Source organism: Hyperolius riggenbachi, chromosome 2, assembly GCF_040937935.1.
Source record: "Hyperolius riggenbachi isolate aHypRig1 chromosome 2, aHypRig1.pri, whole genome shotgun sequence".
Lineage (NCBI taxonomy): Eukaryota > Metazoa > Chordata > Amphibia > Anura > Hyperoliidae > Hyperolius > Hyperolius riggenbachi.
In genome coordinates this window covers 514,423,565-514,439,767 of record NC_090647.1, presented here as the reverse complement: position 1 = coordinate 514,439,767, position 16,203 = coordinate 514,423,565, and the positions used below count along the sequence as shown (strand labels likewise).

Below are 16,203 nucleotides of genomic sequence, written 5' to 3'. Positions count from 1 at the left end.
TGTAAATGGCAAGCTTAACATAAACATCCAATGCTGGCTCAGCATACAGGGGTTTAATCATATAGGATAACAGGTAAAACCGCTCACACATTTATTTCATCTGTATTTAGCTGGTTGCTAGGCATATTATTTAGACACAGTAGCCCATATAGCAACTGGGTTACAATTGAATACCCTGGTGGGTAGGTCACAAGGTAAATAGATTTAAAGCAGTATTAAGCCAATCATGTAAAAAGGGTGCAGACAAAATGTGAGTGCCGGACACAGCTACTAGAATATGGCCAATACTGCAGGTATTCTACGAAGGTCTCTTTCTACATCAAGCCCTATTGTACATTCTACGCCTAACACTACCCGTCCCTTCTTGCCGTAATTGTGTGCTCTATGGTCAATGCCCAAATCATACACCGGGCACTGCTGGAGTGGACTATAGCAGCGCTCAAATTATCATGTGCCGCGTACGTCTGTTCACCATGCATGAGTTGGTCGTTGCTACTGCACAGGCACTGGCCATCAGTAGGCCTGCGCATGGCGGCTGCACGGTCACAAGCTTTCAGAGCTTCCCAGGCAGCAGTGTGCAGGATGATGTGGGAAGCCTCTGGAGGCGAAGCAGGGTATTGGCGTTTGGCGCCAGTATTGGGCGGCGCTATAGCACTAATGTTTTAGTGCACATCCCTCGCATGGGTAATGCGACATTCGATCCCCGGACCCCGACTTGCTTCTCCCTCCGAGTAGCTACGACTTGGAGGTGGAATTGTATTTGACGCCGCTGAGAATTTGAGCGGCAGGGTTCTGCGCCTAACTCACCAGCGACGTTATAATAAGTACGCTCTGGAGGATCCTTATCGAGGATCAGCAGCCCCCCTCCTGGTAACTGGTTTGCTTTAAATAATATTTGTAAGTGACTATAACAGACCTATCCAGTTTTGTTTGCCATTTAGAGACCTCCTTCAGCAATTATCCAGTGATTTGCCCACCTACAACAAACAGGACATGGCTGTACGGAGGAAGGCTGCTTGAGTTTGTTACCAATAAAGTTAGTTGAAAATTCCTTCTAGGTGGACGGGGTCAAAAGAGCTGCAAGTCCAATTTTCAGTCACTGTCACTCCAATGATGGTAAACTTATGTATTTATTCTAACTCCATTCCAGTTACTTGGGAATTTTTTAGAGATTAAAAACTATGAATAAGGATGCATACACACATCCAATTTTGATTGGTCAATTTTACCACTTTTCTTGCAGTCTGAGCGCTTACCTATACAATATGTTCATAGTATTTAAAATTTGTTGGCCCTCATACTACATGGATGCGGTAAAATTGGTCATCGATTGGCCAATCAAAATTGGATGTGTGTATGCGCCCTTAGAGAAAGGGTAGGTCAAGAGTTGGTGAGCAAATTTCCAAGAGTTTCTTTTTTTTACTGTTTATCAAGAACACAAAAACACAGACGTTGAGAGGTAAATGTAAGAATATAAATAAAAGGCATATAACACACAGAACAGAAGCCTTTGTTTTTCATACTGGAATCATTGAAGTACAGCAGAGATCAGTGTGGCATAACATGTTGTGACACAGGATCCTGGCAGTCTGGACCCAGCTGTGTACAAAGCGCCCACACACAGTGTGCCAGGTGACAATCTGAGGTCTGTACTGACAGTGTTAAATGTGACATCACATTATTAAAGAGAACCTGAGGTGGGGTTCTGACAATGCAATCCACATACAGAGGCTTGGTCTGCCTATACTGCCCAGCCTCTGTTGCTATTTCAATCCCCCCTAAGCCCCCCCTGCGCTCTGCTATTCCCCATAAATCACAGCCGCGCTGCCGCCACGCAGTGTGTCACAGCGGGCTGTGTTTACCTTGTACTGTCAGTCTGCCGCTCCCCCCGCCTCCTGCATAGCTCCGGTCCCCGCCCGTGCCCCTTCCCTCCCAAATGAGTGTGTGTGCGCGGCTGTCATTTATGGGGGATTGCAGAGCGCAGGGGGAACTTAGGGGGGATTGAAATAGCAACAGAGGCTGGGCAGTATAGGCAGACCCAGCCTCTGTATGCAGATAGCATTGTCAGAACCCCACCTCGGGTTTTCTTTAAAGAGGAACTTTAACCCAGGATTGAACTTCATTCCAATCAGTAGCAGATACCCCCTTTCCCATGAGAAAGCTTTACCTTTTCTCAAATAGATCATCAAGGGGGTCTGTATGGCTAATATTGTGGTGAAACCCCTCCCACAGTGTGATGTCAGGACCATGGTCATATCTGTGAACCTCGTTGCATTGTGGGAAATAACAGCTTTTTCCCAAGTGCCAAGCAAATATCTCCCTTTGTGCATAGAACTCTCTGTAATGAACATTTCGTACAGATCACCTGGCAGGACTAAAAATGTCACCACCAGGGATACATTTCAGAAGGTAAATCAGGGAGAGGAAAGGTTCAACAATGGACAAACACAGACTAAATCTATAAATAAATATAGTGAAAAATAAGCAATTGTATTCATTTTGTTACTTTCACTGCTGTTCCTCTTTAAAGTGTACCTGAAGTGACATCAGGCAAACCTGTATCAGTAACGCCACAATCCTACTTTAAAGAGAACCAGAGGTGGGGATCTTAGAATAAAATCTATACACAGAGGCTGGGTCTAGCTATAGTGCCCAGCCTCTGTTGCTAGTTGAATCCCCCCAAAGTTCCCCCCCTGCGCTCCGCTCTAGCCCATAAATTACAGCCACGCTGTCGGGCAATTTTTACCTCCCTAATGTCACTCACGCCGCTCCCCCCGCCTCCTGCAGAGCGCCGGTCCTCGCCCGCGTCCCTTCCCTCCAATCAGCAGCGAGGGAAGGGACGTGGGCGGGGACCAGCGCTCTGCAGGAGGCGGGGGAGCGGCGTGAGTGACACTAGGGAGATAAACATAGCCCGCTGCGACACGCTGCGTGTCGACAGCGCGGCTATTATTTATGGGCTAGAGCGGAGCGCAGGGGGGACTTAGGGGGGATTCAACAAGCAACAGAGGCTGGGCACTATAGCCAGACCCAGCCTCTGTGTATAGATTTTATTCTAAGATCCCCACCTCGGGTTCTCTTTAAACTTAAGAGCTAGGCTGCGTTCCTTTTTCCACTGTAAGGGTTGAGAATTCAGGGCTCTAAATGTTATTTTCTCAGACTGCAGCGTAACTCTCACTAAATTATAAGAAAAGGAAAAAACAAAAAAAGTCTAAAGCTGGCCATCCACCCAATATTCCAGAATGAGCTATTCTTTTCTGAAAAGAATAGATTCAAAAGCAATAGATTCCTGCCATACACTGAACATCAATCTCCAAAACCGACCGACCTGCAGAGTTGCACTGTACGATGCAGTGCAAAGCTATTGGCCATCGGCACGGTTAGGCACTGTCAGACGACGTGCATCCTTGATTGCGCACCTATAGCCGGGAGCGCTCTGCGCACTGCAAATTTGTGATGTCGTGGGCACGCACAAAGCACATCCAGTCTCGGCCGTGTGATCAAGGACACGTGTCGCCGGGCAGTGACCACTGCTCACCGACCCGGAAGTAACTTTGGGGGGCTATTAACCTCCTTGCCGTTCCAATTATGTCGGCAAGGGGGCGGCGCAACACTTTTAAAAGATTTTTTTTTTTTTTAAATCATGTAGCTAGCCTAGCGCTAGCTACATGATAGCCGCTGAGCAGCGGCATCCCCCCCACCCACTCCGATCGCCTCCGGCGATCTGCGCAAGCAGGAAATCCCGTTCAGAACGGGATTTCCTGCTTGGCTTCCCCCGACGATTGCAATGACATCACGGACGTCAGAGGGAGTCCCGATCCACCCCTCAGCGCTGCCTGGTACTGATTGGCCAGGCTGCGCAAGGAGTCTGGGGGGGGCGGCCCGGCAGGTAGCGGCAAATCGGCGGGTAGCAGCGGCGATCGCGTACTACATGCAGCTAGCAAAGTGCTAGCTGCGTGTAGGAAAAAATTTTTTGCAAAAATCGGCCCAGCAGGGCCAGAGCAATCCTCCTGTGCAGGTTACCCCGAGCTCAGCTTGGGATAACCGGCAAGGAGGTTAAAACATAATGGAGGGGGATGGAGGAGAACAGGGGTGCGGTGAGCATGAGGAGAGCATCCTGCATATGCCTCCCCCCTCCCAGTTTTTAAATTTGACAAAGCGCTAAGGTATCCTTTAACCACTTCACCCCAAAGGGGTTTTTACCCTAACGGACAAGAGCGATTTTCACCTTTCAGTGCTCATCCATTGAAATCACAATGAAATGATCTATATCTTGTTTTTTTTCACCACCAATCAGACCTTTTGGGGTCGTTATTTGTTTTCAGTAATTACTTTATTTTCTATGCATTTTAAAGGGGAAAAAACAAGGAAAAAAATACACTATTTCTCCAATTTCATCCCCTATAGTTTTAATATAAACACTGCTACTGTGCATAAAACCCACACATTTTATCTGCCTATTTGTCCTGGTTATCAAAAGATTTTAATTATGTCCCTAGTACAAAGTATGGTGACACTATAGTATTTGGAAATAAAGATGTATTTTTTCTTTGGTGGGTGTTTTTTCACTATTTTCACATGCACAGGAATGCATGGGCGAGCGCACAGCGGCAGCAGCACTGTCTGACTTATAAAAACGTCCTGCTAGAGCCTCTTAAAGGGAAGGTTCAAGCAAAATAAAAAAATGAGTTTCACTTACCTGGGTCTTCTACCAGCCCCATGCAGCCATCCTGTGCCCTGTAGTCACTCACTGCTGCTCCAGTCCCCCGCTGGCAGCTTGACGACCTCGGAGGTCGGCGGGACGCATTGCGTACATTTTTACGCATTCCCACTACTGCAGGAACATTAACACATACATTTTTACGCATTAGTGGTTTAATGCGTAAATTTTTACGCATTGAACCATTAATGCGTAAAAATGTATGTGTTAATGTTCCTGCACTGGCGGGAATGCGTAAAAATGTACGCAATGCAGCCCGCCGACCTCCGAGGTCGGCAAGCTGCCAGCGGGGGACTGGAGCAGCAGTGAGTGACTACAGGGCACAGGATGGCTGCATGGGGCTGGTAGAAGACCCAGGTAAGCGAAACATTTTTTATTTTGCTTGGACATTCCCTTTAATGGCTCCAGGATATTTTTATAAGTCAGCTTGTCATTAAGTGGTTAAACAACGAGCCACCTTAGAAATAGCCATTTGTTATGTTATAAGCCTGGTGGAGATAAAATAGATATCAGGGAGTTTGTTGTGAACAGGTTTGAATGTGTTTATTTTGAACTCGCACCCCCACACATACAGATGACTTAATTGGCTTCCCCCTCAATTGGTCCTGGACTAGGATCGACATATGACCACGGTAGGGATTAGACCGAGTTCCTCGATCGTTTTTCTGATCACTTCTATGGAAATCGATCAGAAAAGCGATCGGAAATCAGATCGGACCTGACGGAAATTATCTATTCGACCCATCTATCTGACGGGAAATTGCATAGTAGTGTGTACCAGGCTTAAACTCCCTGCCGATCAATTTCCCCAGGATTTCTATGCAAAAAGTGATCCAATTAATTTTCATTACCTTGTTTTTCCTGTAACTTGCCAAAATATGTCAAACAAGGGGTATTAGTGTGTAGGCACGTCAATACTGTTCACAGCAGGTTTTGTATGGACATGTAGAACCCTCAATACCGCTAGGGATGTGAAGGGACAGCTAGTGACAAGACTATGTACTCTGTACAGCGCTGCGGAAGATGTCAGGGCTATACATAATAAATAATGATAATACTGTAATAATAAAACTTAATCCGCTCTGAGCAGAAGTGGGAGGAGACCGATCTATTTTCAAAGTTGTGAATTAGGCTCACTGAGCTCATTTTGAACTTCATCAGTTTTTGGATAAACTGAGAAATGTGAGGATCAGGATGTGTGATAAAACTGGAGAATGACACTGGAAAGCAGAGAGAAAACACAACAGACTGAAAGCCAATAGCAAAAATGAAAACAACGTGGTAGAAAACTTGTACCTTAAAGAACCCAGCTTCAGGCCCACACCTGTCATACACATTCCTGGATTTACCTATGGCCATGATGATACCTTGCATGTTCGGGGTCATCATGACCTGCCACAAAGGAGTTCAGGTTTAATGAACATCATAATTGTATCAGTGAAAGAGCACAGGCATGCAAAAATCATGGACATAAAGGAGATTGCTATCACAAAGCAAGCCGCCACATGCAAGCGCCACGGAGCGGGAGCGAGCAGTACGTCCAATCAGGTTAATGAGCGCAATGAATTGTGGGATGCATAGGTGAGGAATGCTGGCGGAAGCAGGTGGGTGACATTCAGCAGAAGAGCCCTCCATACCCGACCACAACCAGTAAACACCCATTTATATAAAAACAACACCCCATGCTAAAATTCTGATCCATCACCGGACAAAAATATACACGATATAGATACCTATACAGCATCACACACACACAGACACACAGACACACACACAGACACACACACACACACACACACACACACCACACACACACACACACACTGCCTGGTTTGGACAACAAAATAGTGCAGATTCTAAAATTAGCCCCAGATTTGCAGGTTTTGTTTTTTATAATTTGAGAATGTATCTAATTGACCTCAAAATCAGATGCGTTTTTTCTGCGTTTCCATCGAAAAAAATAGCCCTATAAAAGCAGGACAAATCCAATGACTGAAATACAGTCAATGTGTGACGAACACAAAATCGTAAAAACCACATACGCAAATTCTGTTAAGTGTGGGTCCTAATCCTATATAATAAAACCCCTGTCCCCGTTTCTGGTCCCGATAGTCTGTGAATCTTGTTGCCTTGTGGGAAATGATGGCTTTTTCCAGCTGCCAAGTAAGCAGCATCTCCGGCCTCGTTCACATCTACCCGCTGCGCTGCTGATCCCATTCATTACAGTGAATGGGTCAGCTCTGCGCTTGCAGGCAGAACACATGCAGCAGTACGCAAGCGCATCGTACTGCTGCTCAGCGCATATGATGGGAACTGCAGAAGGACTGTCTATGCCCTTCTGCCGGTCTTGCGTGTTGTACATCACACGCGCTTTCAAATGCACACGGAAGAGTGATGTAAACAAGCCCTCCCTCTGTGCATAGAACTCCTTAACGGACATTCCCTTACAGATCACCTGGTAGAACTAAAGAAGGCACCACCAGTGATACATTTTAGAAGGCAAATCAGGGAGTGGAAAGATTTTACACTGGGCAAACACTGATCAAATCCTATATATTAAAACCTCTGTCCCAGCATCCTCCTGTGTCCGTTGTGCCGAAAGCATGCGCAGCACAAGGAGGGACTGTGGACAGCGGCGGGGGACAGGCGTGCATGGCCGAGCGTGCCCGAGGGTCTCGTCCGTGCACTGGTTGCAGGGGGAATCACATCTGTCGCCTAGCGCCCGATTTAACAGGTGGGCCTTTTTACTAGTGCTTTTATAAAGCCTTGAAAACCCGGTGGCAAAAAGGTGTCTGTATACTTGGTCTATTTACACCATATAATAAGAAAAATCTGGTTTATTCCAGTCATAGCAAGATGATCAAGACAAGAGAGAGTCAATGAGCCACCATTAATTTTGGCTTGCCAGCAAATGTCTTGCAAACTGTATGCACCTTAGTCTTGTACACACATTAGTCTTTTGAAACGTACAGATTTGCAGTTTCGGACAGCAATCAAAAAATGTAGCTAAACAACAGATATGTATTCTGCCTGATCCAGCTAGCAGACCAATTCAGATGATCAGATGACTGTTGGGCAGATAACATGAAGTCAGCCAGCGTGTACAAGTCATTCAAACATTTGGATGCCCAGTCCAACTGTAGCATGATTCGGCCTCATCAACCCTTGCATGGGACCATCAAGGTGTGACTGTGCTGAAGAGAGGTAAAAAGTACCCCCTAACCGCGTGGCCATAAATAGAACAGACGCAGAAGGGGTGGGGCAGGGAGGGACATGAGGATCCCAATCTTTGGCATAAGTATTGCAAAACGGAGAGTAGTGACAAAATAGAAGGCCGTGCCAGTTTTGCATTGTGTATTGTCGTGTGTGGCCTCTCTTTTCCCATTTAGCAGCCACATCCATAAAACAATTTTGTCTCCTTATTTCCCATGATCCTTAGCCTCTAATCTGTGACCTAAGACTTATGATCATGGTGTAACTTTAGGTCCACAGATGTTAATGTCCGGGAGTCGTACAGTGAAGTCCAAGAGCCAATCAGTGTCACTCCTGGTCAGGTGAATACTGTAATTTGTGAAAGCAAAAAACACTTTCTGAACAAATCTTCAGAACGAGATAAGCTATGTGCACGCACTATACAAAAGTCGCTGGAAACGTCCAACAAACCACAGATTTCGCTGCATTGGGCAACAATCCGTATTTCGCTGCATCGTTGCAAAATACTATAATGACCAACCGATATCAGGCATTTTGACCGATCCAACCAGCAGATCAACTCAGACAAGTGTTGGGCAGATATCGTGCAGTTGGCCAGGTGTGTACAAAGTGGTTTAAAATGCATTGCTTTACAGCATGCGCACATATTGTGCAAAATGTCTTCGCTGCTCATGCGTGCAATATTTGAATGACAGTCGTTTAGAATATCGGTGTTTGTGGAAAACCTAATTTGAAGGACTTGTGTCGAGGATAAAATGGTGCTTTGCTTGTTTGGTTGCAGCGACTTTAATCTAGTGTGCAAATGGCCTTTTAGGCCGGAAACCCACTAGGAGCGATTTTCTCAGCGCTTTGCGATTTGAAAACTCTTGCTAATGTAATGCTATGTGTGTGTTCTCACTGGAGCGATGTGATTTTATAAAAATCCCCCATAGCATTGCATTAGCAAGAGCTTTTTCACATCACTAGCACGTACAAATCGCTCCTAGTGGGTTTCTTGCCTAAAGAGTACCTGAAGGGGGAGAAAAAAATGCCCTTAGGGGGTATTGACCTTGGGAGGGTGAAGCCTCTGGATCCTAGAGGCTTCCTCCATCGTCAGAAGAGGGGATTCAGTACTGGGACCCTCCGAAACTCTCCTTTTCAATTGCCGCCACTGCGCGCATGCGCACTAGCTGCTTTTTGCTCAGGCTCCAGCAGAAATGGCCAAGCTTGGTTGGGTGCGCAGGCGCGAACCGCCTAGTTAGGATCCAGAGGTAGGTATATATTTTCCAACTAACAGGATTACTTTAGGTTGCTTGCTGTAATTCTACCCCTTCTGTTGTCACCAGATGACTGACAAAGCCATCTGGACATCGCATTCTCAGATGGGTCTTAGCATACACTGTGGTAGTCTCACAACTTCGCCGGGCACTTCAAAATGCTGTACAGCTGTGGTCACTCCTGGGGACAATTGTGGTTTCCATTCAAACAAAGGAGGGGGGGGGGGGTATGGGGGCAGAGGAGCAGCCCCCCATAAGCATGTAATGCCGATCACTACAAAGCCACCCCCCTACCCCCATTACAAACCTCCTGTATAGGGAGGGTTTATTTTATAGATTTTCAGTTACAATTGCTCCGTTGCCTTTAACCAATCCCTAGGCCATCACTTGATCTATTGTTAACCCTATCCTAATACAATACACTTCCCCAAATTTACTTCTAAGGTCTCTTTCCCACTTGAGTGCATCGGGAAACGCGGGTGCTAATGCAACACACAACAATCGCGGTCCTATGCAATTTGTCAATGCGGTTATGATGCCCATTCAGCGAATGGTAATGCCTTCTCGTATTTTCATCAAAAACCGTACATTGTGGTTCACTGTGTATCGCAACGCATGGCCGGGGACATCAGACAGTGCAGTCTATACGGTTCTGACGCCTCTGCGGATTGTGTTGGCTCGCTTTCTCGAAAACACAGCCGAAGTTGTGCAAGTTCATAAGAAGTCTAAAGGTGGCCACACATCAGGCGACTTGGCGGCCATTCAACCATCTGATTCAATAATTATATTCTGATGAAAATCTGTACTGCCAAGAGCATGCCCAATCAACGATGCAACCAATTTGCTGCCAAAATTGGTTGCATGCATTGTTCGGACATGCTGCAAGATGCAGGGTCGACTTGCTTGATATCAGGGCCATCAACGAATGCGATGGAACTACTGGTGGTGTCCCCCCGAAGCAGTATACTTGTTCGTTGTTTGCTCCTTCCGCATACCTGCACCCCAAGTGGTGTAATGAGGGTGCGTCTATAACTCACATGCAACCTACATATACGCTGACAACCATCGGGGGGGTGGGGGGAGTATGGGGATGGAGACAGCAACGGACAGGTACAGTATACTGGAATGGTCAGGAACATTTTACATTTGGGGGGACAGCGCGTGAGGGGGCAGCTGAAGCGTTGTCACAAGGCTGATTCTCAAAAGATTTCATGCGGAAATCAATCAGCCTGTGGTGTATGGGTCTGATCAGAGAGAGATCTGTCTCTTGGTTGATCTGCCCATACATCATCTGATGTATGGGCACCTTAAAGGGAAGGTTCAGGGAATGTTTAAAAAAAATAAAAATCCGCATCCACTTACCTGGGGCTTCCTCCAGCCCGTGGCAGGCAGGAGGAGCCCTCGGCGCCGCTCCGCAGGCTGCCGGTGGTCTCCAGTGGCCGACCCGACCTGGCCAGGCCGGCGGCCAGGTCGGGCTCCTTCCGCGTTTCAAAATGCGCCTGAGCCTGCGCAGTAAAGCCCGGAGGACGTCCGATGACGTCAGCGCGCCGCCGTGAGGCGCATTTTGGAACGCGGAAGGAGCCCGACCTGGCCGCCGGCCTGGCCAGGTCGGGACGGCCACCGGCAGCCTGCGGAGCGGCGCCGAGGGCACCTCCTGCCTGCTACGGGCTGGAGGAAGCCCCAGGTAAGTGGATGCGGATTTTTATTTTTTTTAAACAGTCCCTGAACCTTCCCTTTAAGGGTGCAAACACATCCAATAAGTACATAGAGAACTAGAAGTCTTTTTTATTTTTTAACAAGTGTACACAGACCTTGGACTTCAGGTTAAACTAAGATTGACATTCGTTCATTTCCTACGTACCTATGCAAACAAAATTGAAACTTGGGTAGAACGCAGATCCAGACAGTGGTAAAATGGCACCACACCTGACTTTATACTGAAGTCTTGTACACGTGGGCTGTGGTGCGACTCCATGACCTTGTACCGCAGTTGAATTCTGCATGCAATGCACTCCCATTCACATGCAGCTCAGAGGTGACTGAACTGCATCCATATAATTAAGGTTCCAGGAAATTCCGGCGCAGGGCAAAGCAGAAAGAAAAATAAGATTCACCCTGCCCCTGCAAAAGTCACTGCAGAATTAAAGAGGCACTACAGCACAATGTAGGCTACTAGGATAACCTTAGTAGCAGGTTTGTACTAGTGAGAACAACAGATTTTAGGGAGTTTCTGGTTACAAAGGTCAGCAGGATAGGATAATTTATAGCACCTCTTACAGATCTTGGCTGGCGACATCTTTCTTTGTTCAGCTATAGCAGCTAATTCTCCCCTTTCCATGTGCGAGATAAAAGCCTGTTCTGGCTGGCTCCATCAGCAGCAAGTACGGATATCTTAGCTAAATAAACAGGAAGCTGCATGTTTATTACCCAAGATACCCTGTACTTGGTGCTGATGGAGCCAGCCTTACAGAACAAGCTTTTACCTCACACGCTACATCACACATGGAGAGCAGGAGAGAAGTAGCTGTTACTAGGGTTATCCCAGTAGCCTAAATTTCGCTGTAATGCCCCTTTAATCACTATTCCCCCTGCAGGCCACCGTGGACTCAGGGGTAAGACTTCATTCGGCTGGCGGCCAAATTATGCTATTATAGTAATTTGGGCTCAGCCTTTTGATGGCACCCAAATTGCTGTTGGAACGATGCCATAGCCGTAATTCACATAACGACTTATGGGGAGCCCAAATTTCTACGCCGTTTCGGTCTGAACCATACCTGTACAAAAGTCTTAAAATTGATGCAAAAACATGCCAAATTTCCAAAAATAGCTTGGCTGTAAAATTTGTATAACTAATTTTTTTTATATGTACACCAGGAGGAGAATCAGTTAAGCAAAGTGTTAAGCGATATCATCCCAAGCACAATCAGGTGCCCGCCCTCATTAATAAGCATGCAATCACACCACCTGCATGACTGGCGTGAAGAAAATGTGGCGGATTAGTTGACTGGCATGCCACAGTGGAACAGTGAGTCAGGAAGCATAACAAAAAGCAGCACCGGGCCGGCGGGGAGGGGAGAAATGGCACAAAGGTGGGGGGTGCTGAGCAGCCAAAATGGTGAAAAATGAAAAATAAACAAAATGGTACCTCGTCGTCATAACCCCCCTCCTCTGACTCAATAACAAAAGTCCCTACATGAGGGATGGCCACTTCCACAACACGCTGACTGGGGGCTGCTGCCACTGGGGTGTTATCAGTAGGCTGCAGGAGAGAGAGAGGAGGGGAATACAACGTTAGCTAGATTAACCATGACAGAGCAGTGCCCTTTTCCACAGATGCCCACAATCAACAATGTCTAACGTTTGGACTAGTCCATTACTTCATGGAGGATTCTCAGAATCACCTTTATTCTTTGTATAAATCCTTTCCAGGGAGTATTTTTCTAAAGCTGTTGGCCAGCCTACCTACTCATCCGCACACTATTATGCCAGTTCGACTGAGCAACTACAATTTAGTTAAGTGCTTTTGCAAGTTTTAAGAATCCCTCATGAGATGGGCTAATCCAAAACTGGTCAGATACGTTAGATTTTTACTGCTTACTGTAAGTGAACAAGAACATCGCAAAATGCACTATAAGTTCCTTTTCTTCCATGGGAGAAATCTGCCGGTTATAGGTCTGCATTTAAAATATTCATGATAGTGGTCCTTTAAAGTAAACCAGAGATGGAAATCTATAAAGAATCGATACTTACCTGGGCTTCATGCAACCCCATAAGCATGTGCCGTCCTCCCAAGGTCTGCCGTGATCAGCCCCGGTAACTGCTTCAGTCACATCAGTCTGGGTCTGCTGTGCATGTGCGAGAGGTTTGCGTATGCGCAGAAGACCCAGACTGGACCTGACTGAGCCTATTACTGGGGCTGATCGCGGCTGAATGGCAGAAAGCGGGAGGACGGCAAGGGACTCTTATATGGGACAGGAGGAAGCCCCGGGTAAGTATCGTTTCTTTATAGACTTTGATCTCTGGCACACTTTAAGGCCGGTTTAGACAGGCTTCCAGGGGCTCTGTGTTTCGCCAGCGCTAAATGCTTCTGTGGTCATTGGTGTTGGTTCCCGTTCTGCAACAGCGCCACATTTTGACCCCCTTAGGGGGACACGGAAGTGCTGCAGTTAGCCAATCCTGAAACAAGATGATGGGAAATGATGGCATCAGGTGTAGATTTGACTTGGAAGACAGTACTGGTACCGACGCTTGCCCATTCATTTGAATGGACAGCGCTTAAGCACCAAGCGCATGTCAATCTAACAGTGCTTGAACTCCCGTGTGAACCGGCTTCTTAAAGGGAAGGTCCAAACAGAATAAAAAAATGAGTTTCGCTTACCTGGGGCTTCTACCAGCCCCATGCAGCCATCCTGTGCCCTCGTAGTCACTCACTGCTGCTCCAGTCCCCCGCTGGCAGCTAGTTTAGTTATGGGCATACACATTTTTACGCGTTAGTGGTGAAACGCGTAAAAATGTACGCGTTGCACCACTAATGCGTAAAAATGTATGTGTTACTGTTCCTGCACTAGAGGGAATACGTAAAAATGTACGCAATGCGGCCCACCGATCTCCGAGGTCGACAAAAACTAAACTAGCTGCCAGCGGGGGACTGGAGCAGCAGTGAGTGACTAGGAGAGCACAGGATGGCTGCATGGGCTGCTAGAAGCCCCAGGTAATTGAAACTCTTATTTTGCTTGGACCTTCCCTTTAAGCTTTGTATCTATCAGTGTTTGTAAATAAAAAAATTAAAAAAAAAGTTCTAATTCACAAGTTAAAAGAGCTCCACTCAAAACCAACTGCCACTGGGAGGCAATTAAAAAGGGACTATCGCCCCCCCCCCCCCCCTTTAATATGTGAAAGACTTGTATTTGTGGCCCGTTAGTCCTGTAATACAGCTAGCTCAGCAAAAGGGATGGTAAATAACAAATAATTCTGACTGCGAAAATCGTAAGATTTAAAATACATGTAAACATATACAAATAAAAAGTATGTTTCTTTCAGAGTAAAATGAGCCATAAATTACTTTTCTCCTATGTTGCTGTCACTTACAGTAAGTAGTAGAAATCTGACAGAACCGACAGGTTTTCAAATAGCCCTTCTCCTCATAGGAGATCATCAGGGTTTTATTTTCAAAAGCATTTAGTAAGTGGCAGTTCTGTCCAACTGCCAAAAAAGTTTGCAGCGAGCAGGGAGGCTGGCCAGCATCTGTGCATAAATCTTTTTCAGGGAGTGTCTTTATAAAGAATAAAAGCCTTTCTGAGAATCCCCCATGAAGAGATAGATTAGTCCAAAACCTGTCAGTTCTGTCAGTTTTCTATTACCTACTGCAAGTGACAACAACATGGAAGAAAAGTAATTTATTGCTCATTTTACTCTGGAAGAAAAATACTTATTTGTATAGGTTTACATGTATTTTTTATTTTACAATTTTGCACGATAGTGTGGTCCTTTAAATTACAAATTAGAAAAAAAAATGGATGTGTCCGCCTTTAAGTATAGTCAGGCTTTGTATAGTAAATCCCAATCACACTGCTATGTATGTCCATCGAGGACAATGGACACAGTTCAGCGGATGTCATTGGTTGTATACAGTAGGTGTATTTGCTGAGAGGCCTGCTACCATATCCCCTCTACGCTGCAAGCAGTCATTTTTTGTGTGTGTGAGCTGTTATCCTAAATGAAAAAAAAAACACAAAGACAGCCCAAATGGTGCAGTATGTCACACTCAATAGATGAAACAAAACAGTATACAGAGGGTACTCACAAAGGGAGGTTGCAATGGGGCAACCAACCACTGCAGGCAGGTGGAGATCAATAAACCAGACTCCACTCGGGGGTCCAGGCTAGGCAGGTATGGTCGCACTTTTCAAGGAAAAAAACTGTCCTAGGGACCCATAGACTGGGTACAAGGGTGTCCCCTACCCTGAGACAGGTGCTTTATTTCTGGCTCTGAACATAGCGAGGCCCTTGATTTGGCCTGAGGAAGTGGGCAGAGACCCACGAGACTTGTTGCCAGTGCTATTAAAGATTATTAATTTATATATGAATTTGTCTTCATTGAGGTAAGCCCCCTCAAACCTTATTTTACAGATTTTTATTCATTTTATTATCCTTTGGTCGCCTTTTCAACCTGTTTGTGGGTTCTTGGTGATGTTGATCATAATTGTCGATCGCAGTGCCAATTAAAAACACAGTTAAATAGTGTATGGCACGCTCAGGGCTCATTCACACTAGGGGCGTTTTCTGCCTTTTTTCAAGCGAAGGCGATTTTAAAAATTGCCCACAAAACGCTTATGCAATGAATCTCTATGAAAAGGCTCATATCAGCGCGGTTCATGCACTGTGCGTTCAGCAAAGTGGCGCCTGTACCATTTTTGGAGGTGCTGTTGGTAACCAATCAGAGGCGGCCGGTGATGTGCGGATCTACTTTTTTTGCATGTATAAACGTCACTTCGTGTCCCACCCAGCTTGTGCATATGCATGTTTTTAATTTAGTTACAGGTAGGGCCCCTCCCAGCAGAGGATGACCTCATCGTGGTGGGAGGGTCAAGTACTTGATCATTTGCATTCAAGCTATAATGGAAACCCACATCCTCCAATGGTAGTTAGGTGCATCTGATTTGAATGCGGGGTGTGTATCTTGTCCATTAGTAGGCTCTGCACACTTGGTGCAGGTTGTCATTTGGATGCAGTTTGTCCTGAGTAGCACTGCCCCTTTTTCGCTGTGTACATAAAATGTGGAAATACTTTTAATGGAAAGAAATTGGGTTTTCAGAATACTGGAATGTTTGTATTTCTATGTATGGTTTTTAAAAATAGCCAGGAAGTAAATATCTATTTGTGAAAAACTGAATGAACTGAAAGAAAAATTGAGCAGTAGGGCTTGTAAAATACTTATACAAACCTTCAAATGGGGTAAGTAACATCCCACTGGCCAGAGGGCCTTTCTCCAAGCTGATGCCTGAAATGAAGCTTCAA

At 46.0% G+C, this 16,203-nt stretch overlaps 1 protein-coding gene across 3 annotated transcripts in view; it reads right to left on the bottom strand.

The window, feature by feature from the left end:
• Window positions 1-16,203, bottom strand: part of USP25 (ubiquitin specific peptidase 25) — a 145,709-nt gene that overhangs the window by 18,577 nt on the left and 110,929 nt on the right. The window contains exons 19-20 of one of the 3 annotated variants that reach the window (XM_068270562.1): window positions 12,332-12,445; window positions 6,014-6,109 (exon numbers count right to left, since the gene is read on the bottom strand). The exons of 1 other annotated variant lie outside the window; for it this stretch is intronic. In XM_068270562.1, coding sequence (XP_068126663.1) covers window positions 6,014-6,109; window positions 12,332-12,445 — 210 coding nt within the window. The remainder of the gene's footprint in view (window positions 1-6,013; window positions 6,110-12,331; window positions 12,446-16,203) is intronic. One more of the 3 variants, XM_068270563.1, reaches the window with a different exon arrangement.